Genomic DNA, 21,117 nt, shown 5'->3' with positions numbered 1-21,117 from the left:
TCCTTCTCCAGAGGATCTTCCTGACCCAGGGATCGAACCCAGGTCTACCTGCATTGAACGCAGACGCTTTACCCTCTGAGCCACCAGGGAAGCTCGATAGACTACCAGGTACGCCTGAAATCAGTTTCCACGGGCATTTTATATTCTTGTAGTGTGAGTTCCAACCTATGCTCACCGCTGTCTAATGGACATCTCCGCTTCCAACACTGGTCCAATGCTAACCAATGTCAGTGGATACATAAACAGAAAGAATGCTGCTTGCTCAGGAAAGTTAACTGTGGAGATGCCTAACTACTTGGGGCTGCAACCAAAGTCCCACACTACGTAGCCATGGCAGAAATATGGCAAGTGCCTCAGAACACCTCCCGCTCAGCGCTGTGGCCCTGCCCCACGCTCCAGCCTAGCCCGGGGACACACCATGCAGAGCTTGTCCACAAAACCAAGCCAGCAGCGCGGGCAACAAGCCGATCTGGTAATTTTCTGCCCCTGCTTTTCTCCATCCTGCATTCTTTTGGATTTAGTTGATTTTTTCGTACTATAACTTTTTTACTTTTTTAATGTTAAAATGTATATTACAAGATTAACCATTTTAACTCATTTCTAAGTGTACACTTCAGTGACAGTAAGAACATTCATATGTAACTTTCAGTTCAGTTCAGTCGCTCAGTCGTGTCCGACTCTTTGCGACCCCATGAACCGCAGCACGCCAGGCCTCCCTGTCCATCACCAACTCCCAAAGTTCACTCAGACTCACGTCCATCGAGTCCGTGATGCCATCCAGCCATCTCATCCTCTGTCGTCCCCTTCTCCTCCTGCCCCCAATCCCTCCCAGCATCAGAGTTTTTTTCCAATGAGTCCACTCTTCTCATGAGGTGGCCAAAGTACTGGAGCTTCAGCTTTAGCATCATTCCTTCCAAAGAAATCCCAGGGCTGATCTCCTTCAGAATGGACTGGTTGGATCTCCTTGCAGTCCAAGGGACTCTCAAGAGTCTTCTCCAACACCACAGTTTAAAAGCATCAATTCTTCGGTGCTCAGCCTTCTTCACAGTCCAACTCTCACATCCATACATGACCAAAGGAAAAACCATAGCCTTGACTAGACGGACCTTAGTCGGCAAAGTAATGTCCCTGCTTTTGAATATGCTATCTAGGTTGATCATAGCTTTCCTTCCAAGGAGTAAGCGTCTTTTAATTTCATGGCTGCAGTCACCATCTGCAGTGATTTTGGAGCCCCAAAAAATAAAGTCTGACACTGTTTCCACTGTTTCCCCATCTATTTCCCATGACCACTGTCAATTCCAGAATTTTTTGAGATCCCAAATAGAAACTCTAACCATTAAACAATTGTTCCACATTCTGTCCTCCCCTAAGCACTGCTAATGCTAGAAAAGTAATGCTCAAAATCCTTCAAGCTAGGCTTCAGCAGTATGTGAACAGGGAACTCCCAGATGTACAGGCTGGATTTAGAAAAGGCAGATGAATCAACGATCAAATTGCCAATTTGATCAACTGGACCATAGAAAAAGCTAGAGAATACCAGAAAAATATCTACTTCTGCCTCACTGACTACACTAAAGCCTTTGACTGTGTAGATCACAACAAACTGTGGAAAATTCTTAGAGACATGGGAATACCAGACCATCTCACCTGCCTCCTAAAAAGCTGTATGCAGTCAGGAAGCAACAGTTACAGCTGGACACGGAACAACAGCCTGGTTCAAATCGGGAAAGCAGTATGGCGAGTCTGTATATCATCACCCTGCTTATTTAAATGCTAGGCAGAGCACATCATGCGAAATGGCGGGCTGGGTGAAGCACAAACCGGAATCGAGATTGCCGGGAGAAATATCAATAACCTCAGATACGCAGATGACACCACCCTTATGGCAGAAAGTGAAGAGGAACTAAAAAGTCTCTTGATGAAAGTGAAAGAGGAGAGGGAAAAAGCTGGATTAAAACTCAGTATTCAGAAAAGGAAGATCATGGCATCTGGTCCCATCACTTCATGGCAAATAGATGGGGAAACGGTGGAAACAGTGACAGACTTTATTGTCTCGGGCTCCAAAAGCACTGCAGATGGTGACTGCAGCCATGAAATTAAAAGACTCTTGCTGCTTGGAAGAAAAGCTATGAAAAACGTAGACAGTGTATTAAAAGGCAGAGACATTGCTTTGCCTACAAAGGTCCATGCAGTCAAAGCTATGGTTTCTCCAATCAGTTCAGTTCAGTTGCTCAGTCGTGTCCAACTCTTTGTGACACCATGGACTGCAGCACGCCAGGCCTCTCTGTCCATCACCTGCTCCCAGGGTTCACTCAAACTCATGTCCCTTGAGACAGTGATGCCATCCCACCATCTCATCCTCTGTCATCCCCTTCTCCTCCTGCCCTCAATCTTTCTCAGCATCAGGGTCTTTTCCACTAAGTCAGTTCTTTGCATCAGGTAGCCAAAGGACTGGAGTTTCAGCTTCAACATCAGTCCTTCAATGAATATTCAGGACTAATTTCCTTTAGGATGGACTGGCTGGATCTCCTTGCTGTCCAAGGGACTCTCAACAGTCTTCTCCAACACCACAGTTCAAAAGCATCAGTTCTTCGGTGCTCAGCTTTCTTTATGGTCCACCTCTCACATCCATACGTGACCACTGGAAAAACCATAGCCTTGACTAGATGGACCTTTGTTGACAAAGTAATGGCTCTGATTTTTAATATGCTGTCTAGGTTGGTCATAACTTTTCTTCCAAGGAGTAAGCATGTTTTAAATTCATGGCTGTAGTCACCATCTGTAGTGATTTTGGAGCCCCCCAAAATAAAGTCTGTCACTGTTTCCACTGTTTCCCCATCTATTTGCCATGAAGTGATGGAACCAGATGCCATGATCTTAGTTTTCTGAATGTTGAGCTTTAAGCCAACTTTTTCCCTCTCCTCTTTCACTTTCATCAAGAGGCTCTTTAGTTCTTTGCTTTCTGCCATAAGGGTGGTATCATCTGCATATCTGAGGTTATTGATATTTCTCCTGGCAATCTTGATTCCAGCTTGTGCTTCATCCAATCCAGCATTTCTCATGATGTATTCTGCATATGTTAAATAAGCAGGGTGACAATATACAGCCTTGACGTACTCCTTTTCCTATTTGAAATCAGTCTGTTGTTCCATGTCCAGCTCTAACTTGCTTCCTGACCTGCATACAGATTTCTCAAGAGGCAGGTCAGGTGGTCTGGTATTCCATCTCTTGAATTTTCCACAGTTTGTTGTGATCCACACAGTCAGAGGCTTTGGCATAGTCAATAAAGCAGAAATAGATGTTTCTCTGGAGCTCTCTTGGTTTTTCAGTGATGAAACGGACATTGGCAATTTGCTGTCTCATTCCTCTGCCTTTTCTAAATCCAGCTCAATCATCTGGGAGTTCACAGTTCACGTACTGTTGAAGCCTGGCTTGGAGAATTTTGAGCATTACTTTGCTAGTGTGTGAGATGAGTGCAATTGTGTAGTAGTTTGAACATTCTTTGGCACTGACTTTCTTTGGGATTGGAATGAACACTGACCTTTTCCAGTCCTGTGGCCACTGCTGAGTTTTCCAAATTTGCTGGCATGTTGAGTGTAGCATTTTTATGGCATCATCTTTCAGGATTTGAAATATCTCAACGGGAATTCCATCACCTCCACTTGCTTTGTTCGTAGTGATGCTTCCTAAGGCCCACTTGACTCTGCATTCCAGAATGCCTGGCTCTAGGTGAGTGATCACACCATCGTGATTATCTGGGTCATGAAGATCTTCTTTGTATAGTTTTTCTGCGCATTCTTGCCACCTCTTCTTAATATCTTCTGCGTCTGTTGGGTCCATACCATTTGTGTCCTTTATTGAGCCCAGCTTTCCATGAAATGTTCCCTTGTATCTCTAATTTTATTGAAGAGATCTCAAGAAGAGGAGCTTACAGTAAAGCAACCAACACAGAAGACGCACAAATACCTTGAGGGATGCTGAGGAACTTTGTCTTGGGTTTGACTGTTGGAGCCAAGTAACTCGCGGTTGCAACAGTCAGAGACTCCCTAAGCCGCTGCTGCAGCCCCTGCTGCTAGAGGTGTCCCTGTGTGCCTTTTTTCAACATACCTTCCTACACCTCGTAAGTGCCAGATGCAGTCCAGGACCTCAAAGCAGCTGGAGGTGTGATGATTATTGCCCTTTGCAACGGCAAGGACGACAGTAGACAACGGGTGCCGGGAAACTGGTGTTGAGATCACATCTCATGGTAACGCGTGTGTGCTCAGTCGTGTCCGGCTCTCTGGACCCCGTGGACTGTAGCCCGCCAGTCTCCTCCATCCATGGATGTTTCCAGGCAAGACTACTCGAGTGGGTTGCCATTCCCTTTCCCACCTCATGATAAAGAAAATCCAAAATGTATAGGGGGTTGTGTGGAGCCCTGGAATGGGTCCTGGAATGATAATTTAGAGGATGCCGGCTTACTGGAGAGAGACCCTCTACAAGACACTTATAAGAGACAAATGGGAGATCTGAAAACACAGTGATTTTCACAGGGAATCAAACTCAAAGACCACCTTGAAATTTGGTCATATATCACTTCATCGGCCAGACATGACTATGTGCAAGTTGACTTTGCAAGTGTTTGGTTCAAAGTATCCAGTTCCATGACCAGAACAAAACATCCTGATTCTAAATTTTCCACCACTTAATGCCCAAATAGGAAGAAGGAGAATCGGTGCTGGGAATTTCTCTGAGACTGGCAGAGAAAGAAAATGCTCAGATAAGCTATCCACAGCTTCTGATGCAGACGGGCCGACAGAGGCAGAACTTCGGGAGGATAGTCACTGGAAAGTTTCCACAGGAAATGAGTTAGCAACTTTCTTTGCAGGGAGGGGTGAATATTTGGTTGCTGGAGGAAAAATCAATCAAGAAATTCTGATGTGAATAATTATATATTAGCCACCACAAGTCGCCTCCAAAATTTTGAATCAGTTGCACTTTTTTAAAAATTTATTTTGAAAAAACATTACCAGATTTTAAATGGATTAGAAGTAGGATAAATGACCTAGAAAATGGGAAAGAAATCATTTTTGAACTTTAAGAGTCTTTTGGTTTTCTGTGTGGAACTTCAGTTTTCAATAAAAATGGGGTGAGTGCAGCTGTTGTTTTTGCTGAGATGTTATATTAACTGGAAACCATAACCGTAACATTGAGCCAGTAACCCATTAAGGTTTGTGAAAGACAGTCATATTTCCAAAACTTCATATTTCTTGTGTTATGCCCTGACTACCAACCAAAGTATATTTGAAAGTCTTCACAATATTGATTCTCCAAAAGAATATCTACTATATTGCATACATGGGACGTTATTTCTTAATATGATAGCAGACAGCCTAATAAGAAATCTGTGCTGCCTGGGAATAAAAATAACCAAATGATTACATTTGTTACCAAACTCAGGTTCAGCCGTTCAGTGTTCAAAAGACAGTAATCAAGAAGCAAGTGTCAGCAGACAAGAAAGGTGTTTTAATTGGAAAAGCCAGCAATTGTGGAGAAGATCTGCGGAGTAGACTCATGTCCCAAGACCAAATCCAAAGATTCTACTTGGCCATGACAGCTTCTACAGGGAAAGGATAATCTTTCCGGAAGGGGAGACACTCTCAGTGATTCACTGAGGCAGGAGGCTGGGCTCCACAGTACTGTGTGCCGACTGCCTGACTCCCCTCAGCTCTTGTCTTGCCTACCTGACCTACCTGCAGGATTGCTAACGGAGCTTTTGGAGGTAGAGAGTTAGTCATTCTTTAACTACTTAATTCTTTATTCTTACTTCTCTTTATCTAGGAAAAGAATAAACAGGTTGACTGAGTTCTTTACAGGTTAGAGGGGAACAGAAACGGGCAAAAGAGCTGTTTCACATTTGCTTTTCAGATGTCTTCAGACAAGCAGGACAAAACCAATGGTCTCTGTGCAGAGACGCACACGTCACCCAACCAGAGTGATGCTGCCTTACTGAAAGAAGGGTTGGAGAAACTCACTGAGGCTCTTCAGTTAATTAATCAAGTAATCAATAGTTGATCTAAGAAAGAAAGGGACAATTTTACTTGAGCAAATTTCAGGATTATAACCCAGGAGAGAGTCTTTCAGAAAGCTTTGAAAACTGTTCTGCCCACTAGAGGTCAAAGAACAGTTATGTACATTTCTGAGACTAAGGGTCATATATCGGATGACATGTTCCTAGTTTACACAGTCCAGATCTGCCTGTAGCAGGCAGTGGTGGGTCACCGTGGCTGTTTACAAGATGAAGGAAGAAGGTTCTCACCTAAGGAGGTCCACTTAATGCAGACACATAGCACACACTGAAGGGGAGGAAGATGCCCAGATTGGGAGAAATTTTTCATCTTTTTCTTGTCTTACAACAAAACGTGAATTTTATTTATCACTCTGATTAAAGCTTTATTGAGCCCAGGAAGAAGAAACCAGCCTGGCACCCCTTTCGGGTGTGAACCAGTCAGTCACTGCTGCCGCTGGCACGGCGGGCAGAGCCACGGAGGCACCTGGGGCCTCGCTCAGCATCCGTCTCTACCTCATCTCCCCGAGGGTCTCTTCTCACGTTATTTTATTCAGTTTTGGTCAACTAACTAAACAAACTGTGTAAATTTGGCATGAAATGATCTGAAGGGAAATTACTTAAACTTTTCATAATCTTGACCAGAAGTCACTACATTTGAAGTATCATAACAACATGTTGTTCTTCCTTTAATAAAAACATAACGATACAAAAGTGAGTTTACTAATTAAAGTATGATGAAGTTTAGTTTCAGTCTTGTAATTGTGAATAGCACACTTTAAAAGAGGTATGTGTTGTGTGTAACAGCAGAGCTAGTTAAGGAAATTAGTCCAATTAGCAACCGATGCCTTTGCACTGTGGTGTTGGAGAAGACTCTTGAGGGTCCCTTGGACTGCAAGGAGATCCAACCAGTCCATCCTAAAGGAGATCACTCATGAATATTCATTGGAAGGACTTGATGCTAAAGCTGAAGCACCAAAACTTTGGCCACCTGATGCGAAGAACTGACTCATTGGAAAAAACCCTGATACTGGGAAAGACTGAAGGCAAGAGGAGAAGGGGACAACAGAGGATGACATGGTAGGATGGCATCACCAACTCGTTGGGCATGACTTAGAGCAAGCTCCAGGAGCTGGTGGTGGACAGGAAAGCCTGGCTTGCTGCAGTCCATGGGGTCACAGAGAATCGGACAGGACTGAGCGACTGAACTGACCAGCAAGAAAATAGCACTGTTCCCAGGTCACTGTGGAAAGGCGTTAATGTTACATCACAGGCAGCTACTTACAAATGAGAGTATCCACAGTAGAGCATTTAGCGTTTCTCCACGTGGTTTCAGCACCAATGCAAGGCTGTGGACTGCCCCCTGCTTATCTAACTTACACGCAGAGCACATCATGAGAAGCGCCGGGCTGGAGGAAGCACAAGCTGGAATCCAGATTGCCGGGAGAACTATCAATCACCTCAGCTATGCAGATGACACCACCCTTATGGCAGAAAGTGAAGAGGAGCTGAGGAGCCTCCTGAAGAAAGTGAAAGAGGAGAGTGAAAAAGTTGGCTTAAAGCTCAACATTCAGAAAACGAAGATCATGGCATCCTGCTCCATCACTTCATGGGAAATAGATGGGGAAACAATGGAAACAGTGACAGACTCTATTTTGGGGGGTTCCAAAATGACTACAGATGGTGCTTGCAGCCATGAAATTAAGACGCTTGCTCCTTGGAAGAAAAGATATGACAAACCTAGACAGCACATTAAAAAGCAGAGGCATTACTTTGCTGACAAAGGTCCGTCTAGTCAAGGCTATGGTTTTTCCAGTGGTCATGTATGGATGTGAGAGTTGGACTGTGAAGAAGGCTGAGCGCCGAAGAATCGATGCCTTTGAACTGTGGTGTTGGAGAAGACTCTTGAGAGTCCCTTCGACTGCAAGGAGATCCAACCAGTCCATTCTAAAGAAAATCAGTCCTGAATAGTCATCGGAAGCTCCAATACTTTGGCCACCTGATGCGAAGAACTGACTCATTGGAAAAGACCCTGATGCTGGGAAAGATTGAAGGCAGGAAGAGAAAGGGTCGACAGGCTGAGTTGGTTGGATGGCATCACTGACTCGATGAACATGAGTCTGAGCAAACGCTGGGAGTTGCTGATGGACAGGGAGGCCTGGCGTGCAGCAGTCCATGGGGTCACAGAGAGTCGGACACACTGAGCGACTGGACTGAACTGAACTGACATAGTGCTCAACACTTGGCTCACAGGACAAGTTCAGTGCCCAGGCCAGCCAGGAGAGACAAGCTGTAGCTAGCAAGTCCCAGCCTTGTTTTGTTTCTGTTTTTCTCTAGGAATAACACCATGGGAATGAATATGTTCCCCCTGACTGTGCATGTCAGAGCTCAACCTTCTGGAATTTGGGGAAAAGGAATGATGACTGGGGCAAGATCAAAGCATATATTAGAAGATAACAGTGAAAACCGACAAGACAAAGGTTAGCAAGGCCACACAGGACGTGCTTCTTGAGAAGGCTGAACCTACCACCCACCCAAGCGCAGGGGACAGGCGGACTGCGGGCAAGCTGTGGACTCGTGCTTCTTTGTTTTTGTAAGAGCAGGTAGTGCGTCGATTGTTGTCCTTTATTAGCAATCGTCAGAGAGAGACCTAGCTTTAAGAGGTAGGTTTTTTGTAGTTCAGTCGCGTGGTCGTGTCCGACTCTTGGCAACCCCGTGGACCGCAGCACACCAGGCTTCCCTGTCCTTCACCCTCTCCCAGAGTTCCCACTGAGTCGGTGATGCCGTCCAGCCATCTCTTTCTCTGTCGTCCCCTTCTCCTCCTGCCCCCAGTCTTTCCCAGGGCCTTTCCTAGTGTGTCAGCTCTTTGGATCATGTGGCCAAATTAATGGACCTTCAGCATCAGCAACGGTCCTTCCAATGACTATTCAGGGTGGGTCTCCTCTGGGAGGTCGTAAATTATGAATCCAGTCCCTGCTGGCATGTCGTCCGTGGCTTACGGTCCTATAGGAACTCGGAAGGAGATTTAGGAGAAATCAAAAGGAATGAAATATAGATTGTAAAATAAGATCTCTGAGAAAAAGATCAAGAAGTTAAGACCATTTTGTTCTGGAGAGGAAAAAGCTGTAGATGTGGTTTCATGTCTTGTTATTGAGACTTCTAGTAAAGGACTCAAAGTAAGAAATAATAAGATAAGCTGTGCTCTGTCTCCAGTGGGGACAGAAAATGAGGGAATCCGGATCTATTTTACGGAGGGGAGAAAAAAAAGTGTGAAAATTTGAGATTTAACTTAAGCGGGAATTGTCATGAAGTCTTCTATTTGAAGTCTTTTTTATTTTAAAGACAATAAACAAATTAAGAACCTTCCTGGTTGTCCAGTGGTTAGGAATCTGCCTTCCAATGCAGAGGACACAGGTTCAATCCCTGGCTGGGAAACTGAGATCCCACAGGCCACAGGGCAACTAAGCCTGCCTGCTGTAACTACTGAGCCCACACAGCACAACCAAGAACGGGTGGAGCCAAAAACAAATGAAAAAGGTTTTTAAAAAGCAAATAAAACATTTAAAACTTAAGAAACATACTGAATGACTTTTGAAGGTTCCTTTCAACTCTTGCTGTTTTAAAAACCCATGTGGGAACAAAGATGCTGTTATAAAGAGCGCTGCATGTGTTAATAAACTTTTAGCTCCACATCTAGAAGAATTAACCCACAAGGTAGGTTTTGTGTATTTTGCGTAGTAGGTGCATGAGTGCAATGAATTAAGGCCTGCTTGGATGTTGTTTTTAATTTAAGCTGGCAAATTGAGACGTGAACACCATTTTGTTCACCTTGAAAAATGTGGAGCATTAAAAGGACACCTGAGGATGTAGTTTTAAATATAAAGTGTTATTTGGATGTAGTAACATCAGCAGACAGAGGTTCCAAGAAGTTGGATATTTTGGAATATCTTTCTTTATAAGAAACGGATCTCTCATTTCTTAAGCAGGTTGCTTCTGAAATTAGTGTTGTACTATGAACTGTTCCTATCATTATTTCTTTCAGTCTTCCACTGATGTTTGTGATGCTTGAAAAATCCAAATTCTGCTTGGATATGTTTATTTTGTGCCTTTTTCTACCCACCTCTTTCCCGAGGAGTCCTTCCATATTTTGCTCTAGCATCAAGAGTTATTGCCCTATCACATCACTGATAACAAATCTTAGCTGTGTTCATTTAGAATGCTTTAAACTTATTGATAGACTACATTTGTTTATGGGGAAAACTCCCCAGATGAGATATTACTACACATCTCTCAGAACACCTACAATTAGAAGAACTGATCATACTGAGAGAGTTAACTTAGGCAGGTTAATAAGGAGTCCAAGCCTACGGCCCGTTTAAGGAGGAGGCAAACATTCTTTCTTTTTCACATTCTTTGCCTTAGACAGGTAGGCCTTGTAGGCAACAGTATCTCTTGTCCAAAGGCATGCCTTTTTTTGAACTTTATATATGTTATGGGGAAAGCTCTGGGTAAAAACTTCCACAGCCTTGAGCTCGGGGTTTACCTGTTCCTTCTGACTGATCTCATGCTGATGTCTTCCCAGGATGTATGTTACAGGAAAGGGTTGGAACAACATGCTCACAACCTTGAAATACTTTTCATCCATTCTCAGCAACTAGTTGAGAAGTATCAGCCACTTAAACTAGTGAGGCGGGGACTCTCCTGCCCTATTCTGATGTCTATGTTGAAAGCTTTTCCTGTCACTTTCACTTTAAATAAAATCTACACAAAAAAACTCTGAGTGACCGAGAATGTGTTTGGTCCCAGAGTTAAATCTTCTCTTTCAGAGACCACAAATCCAGTGACACCGTTCACCATTCACCACTAAGCTGTCAAGACCAGGTGTTGGTGAGGAGCTCAAGAACTGAAACGCTCTCCCACTGCTGGTGGAAAGCGAAATGTTTAAACCATTAAAAAAAAAAACACTTTGGCAGTTTTAAAAACTGCTAACCATACACCTACCATAAGATGCAGCCGTTCCACACACACTCAGCAGAGATATGAAAGCGCGTGTCCATACCCAAACGCGCGTTGCTGCTTCATTTAACAGGACCAAAGATCCAGCGACAGTGAGCAGAAAGCTGCGCTATAGCTGTATGGTGAACAGGCCAGCAATAAGAAGGGACGAGCTGCTGCACACACTGCCATACAGAGGGAGCTCAGAATGACTCTGCGGAGTGGAGCTAGACAGAAAGAACTACTGGGTGTGTGATTCCATTTGTGTAGAATCTTTAGAAATCCAACTTAACACATAATGAGAAAAAGCAAATTGGAGACTGTCTGGAGCCAGGGAGGAAAGGGCTGGAGGGATTACAAGGTCCCACAAGGAAACCTTGGGGGAGTGGTGGATATGTTCACTATGTTGATTGCACTGACGCCTTTGGGGTGTAGTCATAGAGCAAAGCTTACACCTATCGTACCGCCCAGCCATTCCACTCTGAAAGCACGTCTCCACGCAAAGACTCATCTGTAACCAGAGAGGGGGGTCAGTGATGATTCTTTACCAAGAATGCAGTTTCTTCAGAAAACATCAATAAGCTAGCTTCTGTTTCTTGATCATATTAAGGATGAACTACCTCCATTTTTTACACTTCCATTTAAAACGTACTACAATTATATTCACTGGTTCATTCAGCTTTTTCTTTGTGAATATTAGGTTTCATGTACCAATCAAATTCACAGCTAGAACTTCTGCCCCTTTACATGTTATTCCTAATATGCCTGGTTTTCCAGTGTCTGAGTTTTACCATGTGTGGGTTTAGCCATTGTTGAATCATTTTCTGCTATTCTTCCTAGCAATACATTTCATTACGAATTCTAACTTTTGAGAATATTGGTCATGCCTAACAAACCCTAAGGAAGTAAGCATATTCCTCAAATGCCCGAACCCTTTTGGTGGTTCTGCACACACACAGCTAGTCCATTTCCTCCCTGCTCCTCCTGCCCCTGTGCAGAGGTTTCTGCTCCAGGATCTGCGAGCCGTTCTCAGGGCCAGAGTGTCCACGGGAACATGAAGGCAGATCAGAGTCTCACTCCACGCACAAACAGCTTCATTCATAATTTTTAAAATGAAAATGTAAGCATCAATTAGGTTGGCAAGGATCAATGAATTTGCTGTGAACCAGTGTTGGCTTAGAGGTGGGGAAGTGTGTTGAAAGACTGGCAGGCCCCTTCCGGGACACCACGGCCTCGTAAATGCCCCCGTTGTGGAGCGCAGGGAGGGACAGGGCTGCGCGCGTGCTGATACGGAAATGTCTGCATTTGATAAGTGGAAAAGGAAGCCAAAGAGTAGCATGAGCAAGGAAAATAGAAGAAGGGGATCAGGTCCTATTCACGTGTGTGAGAAGCTTGCAGAAGGCACACCGGAGCCCACTGCCGGCTCCCGTCAAAGTGTTTCTTGAGCTTAGCCCTGTCTCTGCAGGAAGGAGACCCAAGTGTCACCTGCAGATCACAGGCCCAGGGGAAAATTTTCCACCTCAAGGAGGAGAGAAGAAACAACTAAAGACAGATTCCTCTCGTGGGTCTGTCTCTCTGCACCAGGAGAGCATGGCCTCCAGCAGACTTGGACGCACACCCTTCATTTTCAGTCAGCTCACCTCAAGGGAGCTGTCCGGCCCCTTGATTTAATATGCAGAGACACCAGCACTTAATAATTACCTGGACTATGACCCCAGGTCATCTTGTTCTAGTTAAAAAACACAACTGACTTTGTCAGCTACAAACTGGCAGTTGCCATCCACCTCTACAAGAATGAAATCAGGTGCCGCTCCAGCTGCTGACTTTCAACACCCTCTGAGAAGAGTTCAGGGTGAAAAGCAGACAGACATGAGGCTCTTGGTGCTCCAGGAAAACTGACAGGACAGGTCTTCAGACACTTAGATATTTTCAGGAGCTAGCTTTACGAACCCAATTCCTCAATCTCCTCATATCTAGAAAAGCACTAAAATCCTTCAGGATGCTGTCTGCTCCTCATGACCAGCAGTGATCTTCAGGAGACCAGCAGAAACCTCTAAAAACAAAAGTGTGCTTGATTGCGTGTATTCCCCCTTCATCAGAAATCTCACATTTACTGACCTTCCCCCACCGCCTCTTTGGAGCAGTTTCTCAGAGCTATCTGAAGTGCCGTTTCTCATGCTAGAGTCCTTCATTTTACCCCAAATAAAACTTAACTCACAACTCACGTTGTGCATTTTTTTTTTTAAGTCAACATCATTAATACAATACAAGGGTGAATGGAGGCAGGGTAGATCTGATGAGGGATCAAGTTGGGGAGGGCATATTGGAAGAAGTCCAGAAAGCGTCTCTTAGTGCATATATATTTATATTTGTATTTATATCCATTTATTGCGTCTTTTTTCCCTCAGGAGTGAGGGCTTCACTGGGTCCGTCGAGAATGGGCTCAGATCAGGAGGCATGTCGTCCTGGAGGGTCTGTGGTTTCCATTTCATAATTGCTCTTTTCGTTCAGAAAGGCCTTTCCCTTCAAGACCTCTATGAGCTGCTGCAGTCGCTTGGCAAAGGAGAGTGCCTGGGGAGGCCTAGTGGAAGGCTGCGGTGGGGGTGGTCGTCGGGGGGGGGCGGCAGACGTGACTGAGGGTCGGAGGTTTGAGGGATTTAGGGGTTGGGCCGCGGCAATAGCTTGCTGAGAGGGAGGTGGTCGAGGAACGTGTTGGAAGAACCAAGGCGGGCGAACGGAAGGCTGGACAGAGCCAGGGCTCGCTTGGGCCACTGGAGCAGAAGCGGGGGAGGCGGTGGGCAACTGAATCATGTGCACCGCGGTAGAGCCTATCTTGGAGGCAATCCAGTTCAGATAGGACCAGGTAGACGTGTAGACTCCGGGGCGCTTGGCTCGGGCACAGCCTACCCCCCAGCTTGTGATTCCCACGACCACATAGCTGTTTTCCGCGCTGTCTTTGCACATGAGAGGCCCGCCGCTGTCCCCCTGCCCAGAAGGATACAGAAGTCACGCTCTGCCCGAGCCACTTTCCCTGCCCAGAAGGGCCGAGGCCTCTGGGCAGGCAGTTTCTGCAGTCACGTGGCCTCCTGCTGCCATGAACACGGGCAGTCATGGCAGAGTTTGAGGTGGTGCCAACAACTTCTTTGGGGCTGTGAGAAGGGTAGGGATTTCCATGGGTTTTCTTGCACTGATAGGGAGGAAACACAAACCCATGTGTCTCTGTATGGTTTTACGTGGGTGCAGGAGCGTGTGTGTACAAGTGGATTTGGCCCTTCTGCATTCCCGTGAAGAGAGGTAAGCGTCCTCTTCCGGGCAGTGTTCGGGGGACATGCTCTCTGTGTGAGGGTGGAAGAAAGCTCTAACTATGGTGGCTGAGTCGTCGTTGGGCAGCATATGCGTGTCGCCACCCAAGCACGTAGTGACTACAGACAGTGGGAGACGGGACCAGGGAGGTTTGCTCAGGGATCCAGAAAGGAAGCGTCCACGAGCGCGCCCGGCAAAGAGTTACCTGGCAGGTGTCAATCTTGCCTTCAGGGTACCCTGCGCACACGTTGGTTGAACGAATGCGCCCGTTGTACCATCTGGTCGAGTTACACAAGTCGAGGTCGATGAGGTCCACGCGCGCCTCCTGCAGCATAGGGGATGTCCTGCGGGCTACAGCCAGGCGACTCAGTGGTCAGTAAGCACAGAAGACGTCTGGAAAAGCCCTGCCTTCCTCCCGCCACTGAGCCCCCAACGGCCTCAAATGCTCCGCTTGAACCTAAGAGCCACGGAGGCCTATGGCTTCTCCTCATCCTCCTTCCAGCCTCTCCTTATCCACCCCTGCAGGGAAGGAAGCACCGCTGGAAGAGCACACGAGACCTGAGAGGTGGAACTGCAGGAGAGAGGAAGGAGGGCGACTGTGGACCGACGACAGACGGAGGGCGGTGGAGGCAGCTGAAGGGTCGTATATGTTAAGGGTGCATGCTGGCCTATGGAAGTTTGCCATGATATTAACAATTATAACAAGGACATGCTGAGCACTTACTTTGAGTCGCACAGGCTTCATCTCATTCACTCCTCACAGGCACTTCATGAGTTAGAAACAGTTATTCCCCTTTTCTCCAATCAGGAGATCGGAAGACCACTTCCCAAGGTCACAGTAGGGAACCTTGGACTCACACCGAGGGTTTTCCTCTCTAGACTCGAGTCCAGGACACACCTTTCATTCTGGCCACAGGTCATCCCCTGCATTCTAGCCTCCATCCAGCTGTGGACGGGACCCGCAGGACTTGGGCTGATAAGTCCCTCCCATGTGCCTCATATCTTTATTCAGATATGGAGGCAACAGACCTACGGTGATGCCTCCACACACAGCAGGCCTGTCAGGGCACAGGTGGTTGAAATGACCATTGAGGCCAGGTCAGAACTCCCTTTATAGCCTCAGATGCTTGGCCATGACCAGGGGTTAAGAAAGCCCCAGCCTGCACTGTGGCTGGAGCAACTGACATGGCATCTGGCCCGGAGCCCAAGCCCAAGGCCAGGTACTGAGAGATGATGCTGTGAAAGGGCTGCACTCAATATGCCAGCAAAGTTGGAAAACTCAGCAGTGGCCACAGGACTGGAAAAGGTCAGTTCTCATCCCAATCCCAAAGAAAGGCAATGCCAAAGAATGTTCAAACTATTGCGCAATTGCAGTCGTCTCACATGCTAGCAAAGTAATGCTCAAAATTCTCCAAGCCAGGCTTCAACAGTACATGAACCATGAACTTTCAGATGTTCAAGTCGGATTTAGAAAAGGCAGAGGAACCAGAGATCAAATTGCCAACATCTGTTGGATCATACAAAAAAGCAAGAGAGTTCTGGAAGAACATCTACTTTTGCTTTATTGACTATGCCAAAGCTGTTGACTGTGTGGATCACAACAAACTGTGGAAAATTCTGAAAGAGATGGGAATACCAGACCACCTGACTTGCCTCCTGAGAAATCAAGGTCAAGATATTCAGGTCAAGAAGCAACACTTAGAACTGGACATGGAACAACAGACTGGCTCCAAATTGGGAAAGGAGTGTGTTAAGGCTGTATATTGTCACCCTGCTTATTTAACTTCTATGCAGAGTACATCATGAGAAATGCCAGGCTGGATGAAGCACAAGCTGGAATTAAGATTGCCAGGAGAAATATCAGCAACCTCAGATATGCAGATGACACCACCCTTATGGCAGAAAATGAAGAAGAACTAAAGAGCCTCTTGATGGGAATGATACAGTTGGCTTGAAACTCAAGATTCAAAAAAAGAAGATCATGGCATCTGGTCCCATCACTTCATGGCAAATAGATGGGGAAACAGTGGAAACAGTGACAGACTATTTTCTGGGCTCCAAAATCACTGCAGATGGTGACTGCAGCCATGAAATTAAAAGACACTTACTCCTTGGAAGAAAAGCTATGACCAACCTAGATAGTATATTAAAAAGCAGAGACGTTGCTTGGCCAACAAAGCTCCATCTAGTCAAAGCCATGGTTTTTCCAGTAGTCATGTAGGGACGTGAGAGGTGGACCATGAGGAAAGCTGAGTGCCAAAGAATTGATGCTTTTGAACTGTGGTGTTGGGGAAGACTCTTGAGAGTCCCTTGGACTGCAAGGAGATCCAACCAGTCCATCCTAAAGAAAATCAGTCCTGAATATTCATTGGAAGGACTGATGCTGAAGCTGAAACTCCAATACTTTGGCCACCTGATGCGAAGAGCTGACTCACTGGAAAAGACCCTGATGCTGAGAAAGATTGAAGGCAGGAGGAGAAGGGGACGACAGAGGATAAGGTGGTTGGATGGCATCACTGACTCGATCGACATGAGTTTGAGCAATCTCCGGAAGTTGGTGATGGACAGGGAGGCCTGGAGTGCTGCAGTCCATGGGGTCGCAAAGAGTCAGACACAGCTGAGCAACTGAACTGAACTGAACTGGAGCCAAGAGCCAAGGCGACTGCACCCTCTGAATCACGTGGTCCCACAGGCGGGAGAATCCCAACAGCCCTGCCACAGCAGCACCCACAGCCCAGCCACCGTCCAGAGGGTCTGAACACCGTGTGCAGTACGGGCGGGAAGGGGCAGACTCGGGGCACATGGCCAGCAGGGAAGCCGCGGAGCACCGTGGCTGGGGAGGGCTCCAGCAAGCATCCGGTGGATGGCTGCTGAACGCATGTCTGCGAGGCTTCGGTCATGTCCCCAGCCTCCTTAGCCCCCACTTTTCCTTCCCACCTAAGCAGGGAGGGGCTCATGCATCCCCTGCCCTTTAGGTACAGGTGACATGGAGCTAACAAGCGCAAGCCTGGCTTGCTGGCCATTAAAGTGACCCTTTAAATCTATGGCAGAGCCCACAGCCTCGGAAGCCATGCAATTCACTGTTAAGAGACAGGTGTCCTGAGACACAATAAGAGCTTTCTCAATCTCAGCACCTTGGCTTTAAATATCAAATGCCCAAAAGCCTGCAGACACTAAAAGTCTGATGGAAAAAGAGACTGATCCCCAAAAGTACTCTTCCAGCCCCAAAGCATCTGAGTTCAAGGAAGCGGTAGGTCCAGATAAAGAAAGGTCAGAAGGAGTATCGCAGGAGCCTGGGGGTTTCTTTAAGACTTGGCCCGGGAGGCCCAGGTTCAGTCGCTGGGTCGGGAAGATCCCCTGGAGAAGGGAGTGACTGCTCGCTCCAGTGTTCTTGCCTGGAGACTCCCAGGGACAGAGGAGCCTGGCGGGCTACAGTCCAGGGGGCCCCAAAGAGTGAGACACGACTGAGCGGCTAAGCACTTCCACTCTTTAGGGGGTGGGTTTGCAAAAACAAACAGAAAGGGATAGAAACTGAATTAAATTCAAGGTGATTCTAGAACAGACAGGGCTTGTGTGACATCCAGGATATAGATGGGAGCCTACAATTCTGAGCAAAACGATAGCAGAGGTGGGGTTGAGGGGTGGAAACCCTGAGATCAGCCTCCCAGGGACTGCAAGAACCCCCCGAAAGCTGAGGACAAGTTTGGAGAGGTGGACAGAGCAGGGCTGGGGGTGGAGCAAGAAGAAAGTGTGCGCTTGCTCTGGGAGCCGCGGCAGAGCCAGACAGAGGCTGACACCCCAGGCCAGGGCAGAGGCTGTGAGACACCCTTCCCCCAGGGCGGCACAGGCAGCAGTCCTGCCGAAAACCAAAACCAGCTTTGAGAGAGGAGAAGAGTAGAAGACGCAAAAAACACTGAGGTTTAAACCCCAGGAGGCCCAGATTTTCCATCAGTGAACAGAAAGGAGACTGAGCGCCAAGTCCATTTCAATCATGTGTTCACACCCCTGACACGGCTGGTGAAAATTCACGTGCCCGCCTACGGGAAGCTGAAAGTGCAGCTCACATACAGAGGCCTGTTCTACTCGGTCTTGCCCCACTGCCAGAAACACGCTGCCCAGGTTGCTGACCCACACAAAGTCCCGCCCAGCGGCAGCCCCTTTCGCGGTCTACAGAGGACGCGCAGTAACAGCTGGGTGGGACCGACGGCCGAGGGTCAGGGGCAGAGATGGCCAGGAGGGGCCACGGGCAGGAGTCGCAGAGCTTGGAGACCATGTGACCTGGCCCTTCGATTCACAGATGGGGAAGCCGAGGCATGGAGAGGGAAATCCCATCCAGAGCCCTTCTCCACATGCTGCCTGCCTCAAGGCATGACCCCCACCTCCAGAGGCAGCCCTGGAGCTCCAGGCCCAGCCTTGACCCCGTTCCAAAGATGCCGAAGGGCTCTTCCGTGCGTGCCGCCCAGCCACCCCTGGTGGCCACACCAGCCACTGGCGAGGGGCCCTGGACACGGAGCTTCACTCTCAGTTTCTCCGGCTGTGAAAGGGGACAGCGACAGGATCCACTCACAGCACAGGGCTAGGGACTGGGTAGGGCTCAGGCATGCAACAACGTATTCCCCCTTCACCTAAGACCACATTGACGGGGTTTGCCCAGCCGTACTCACCATTCTCTTGTAAGAATCCCCAGCCAGCCACCCAGCATGTCTGGGGAACTCTGGGTGGGCCTGCCCTAAACTGAGGCAGGCATCCTGGTCCAATGAAGTGCCCACAGGTAACAGGAGGGGTGATCTTCATGAGAGCAATGTCGTTGGCCTCTGAGCTCGCGGAGTATTTCTCATGAATGATGATTTTCTCAACGTATCTCTCCTGCAGAGGCGGCTTCACTGGCTTATTGGTCCCCCACTCAACTTCCTTAGCTCCAAAGATCAGCCTCCAGTCGGTCACTTTTCTGTGGGCACAGAGGTAGGCCAGGTCACGCTGGCTGCAGACTGGCTGATGGCCGTGACCCTCGCACGGCCCCATCCCCAGCAGGTCCGGGCCAGCCCCACGGTCTGGTTGCCACTAGGCCCAAAGCCTCAGGGACCCTTGGCACTGAGACCCTTGGAGAATGCCCGGCTCTGAGAGGAGCCTTTCCGCAGCCCCTTCTGCGAGTTCCCACACATACTTTTTGATCCTGAAGCAGTGAGCGGCCGTGAGCAGCCACTGGGAGTTCAGCAGGGAGCCCCCACACACGTGGTACCGCCGGTTGTTGTGGTACGTGAAGATCTGGAGGCTGACCATCCAGGGCCAGGACCCGTGGGCGGCGTCTTGCCCACCGATGATCCGTACGCCCCCCTGCCGGTTCTGCCTGAACCGTATCCCACAGGGGCCACTGAGGAGAGACCACGGGCACGGTTCAAGTCGAGGCCAGCCTGGCGCCTCTGCAGCGAGGGGAGAGGGGCCTGAGGCCGGTCACAGGGGGAGCCTCCGTGGGGTCCCGGGCCAGCAGGGGCAGCCCCAGGGTGGGAGTCCAGGGGGGCACGGCTGAGCAGTGGTGCTGGGGGCCGTGCCAGGACAGGCGGCCAGGGGCTCCGGGAAATGCTCAGCCGGGGGGGTTTCTCGGGTCTTAGAGGGGCTGCAGGCAGCCAGGACAGACCAAGGGCCCTAGCAGAATGGTAGATGGCTGGGCAGGAGAGGGAGCCAGCGTGGGCGTGAAGCAGGTGACCCTGCTGGAGGCTCAGGAAGGAGCCCGAGGGGCTCAGAGCTGCAGGGCTGGGCTGGGCAGCAGCAGGAGGAGAGCGGTGCAGGCGGAGGTGACCCGGGGGGAGGCATGCGGGCCGGGGCGGAGGCGGACGTCCAGGGCTCTGTGTCGCTGGCGAGAAGGAGGGAGTTTCTGGGACTGCAGGGTACCTGGGGGGCTTGGGAGTCTACACATGGAGTGGGGGTCCCCGAGGTGCTGCACAGGGATGCCCTGGCGTCTCTGGGGAAAGCGCAGGGCCGGGGGGAGGTGTTTCCCAGGCTCTGCAAGACTCGATGTTCAAGAGGCAGTGAAGCCGGTCACTGGTGGGGACGGGGGGCAGTGGAGACCGGCCTGTGCTTTGCGGAAGCCCCTGAGTTCCTCTCAGGAGGAAACTCTAGATGCCAGGGGCCCTGGGGGCTCCGGGCTGAGGATGGCGGGAGGAGGGAAGGTCTGAATTGGCGATGTGGGGCACAAGCGCTGTGAGACCCAGGGGAATGCTAAGGCCCCGGCTTGGCTTTCTGCAGAGCCCCAGACAGAGGGAGTCTGGACGGGGTCTGTTACTCAAAAGACACCCTCCCGCCCCCCCAAGTTGTCTGACACTTACTCACACGTGGTGTTATCTCTGGCGACCACAGATACTGCCAAGACCAGCAGAACGGCAGTTGGCAGCATCTCTGCCCAACGCCTGCCCCGGCCAGGCCTGGAAGCCCAGTGACCTCACAAAGCTTCACGGCCTTCCGACCAATCAGCAGGGTGACGTCCCACCCCCACCCTCCAGAAACCAGGCCAGGTGGTTCACGCTGCAGCGACTTGCCGACGTCTTGCACAGCCTCCCCCAGCCCTCACGCCGACTGAAAGCACAGTCAGCCCCTCTGGTCCAGCACATCAGCAGCTCAAGGGGGTCAGGCTCTACAGACCGGCAGACCCTAACCCTGTAGGAGGCGAACCCTTTCCCTCTTCCAAGGGCGTGCTCTCAGCACACTTCTGAAGACCATTTTGACTTTCCCTAGCTTAGAACTCGGAGAAAGTGATGGCCCCCACTCCAGTGCTCTTG

At 48.8% G+C, this 21,117-nt stretch overlaps 1 protein-coding gene and 1 pseudogene across 1 annotated transcript; one reads left to right on the top strand and one right to left on the bottom strand.

Moving 5' to 3' along the window:
- Positions 1-330: 330 nt before the first annotated feature.
- LOC128048282 (glucose 1,6-bisphosphate synthase-like) lies at positions 331-5,470 on the top strand (annotated as a pseudogene).
- Positions 5,471-13,489: 8,019 nt separating this feature from the next.
- Positions 13,490-20,735, bottom strand: ACR (acrosin). Its single transcript, XM_052641507.1, has 5 exons — positions 20,668-20,735; positions 19,509-19,715; positions 19,009-19,292; positions 14,550-14,695; positions 13,490-14,026 (listed from the first exon to the last, which is right to left on the bottom strand). Exons 1-5 carry the CDS (start codon positions 20,733-20,735, stop codon positions 13,490-13,492), a joined length of 1,242 nt encoding a protein of 413 aa, XP_052497467.1.
- Positions 20,736-21,117: the final 382 nt, after the last annotated feature.

This window comes from Budorcas taxicolor, chromosome 5, assembly GCF_023091745.1.
Source record: "Budorcas taxicolor isolate Tak-1 chromosome 5, Takin1.1, whole genome shotgun sequence".
In the NCBI taxonomy this organism is placed as follows: domain Eukaryota; kingdom Metazoa; phylum Chordata; class Mammalia; order Artiodactyla; family Bovidae; genus Budorcas; species Budorcas taxicolor.
This window is presented reverse-complemented; position numbering and strand designations above follow the sequence as displayed.

Excerpts from the sequence above, each read along its gene's own strand:
- ACR (XM_052641507.1), bottom strand. The coding sequence starts at position 20,735 with ATGCTGCCAACTGCCGTTCTGCTGGTCTTGGCAGTATCTGTGGTCGCC. Across the intron at positions 19,716-20,667 it reads AGAGATAACACCACGTGTGA|TGGCCCCTGTGGGATACGGT; the intron begins GTAAGTGTCAGA and ends GTCTCTCCTCAG. Across the intron at positions 19,293-19,508 it reads CACTGCTTCAGGATCAAAAA|AAAAGTGACCGACTGGAGGC; the intron begins GTATGTGTGGGA and ends CTGTGCCCACAG.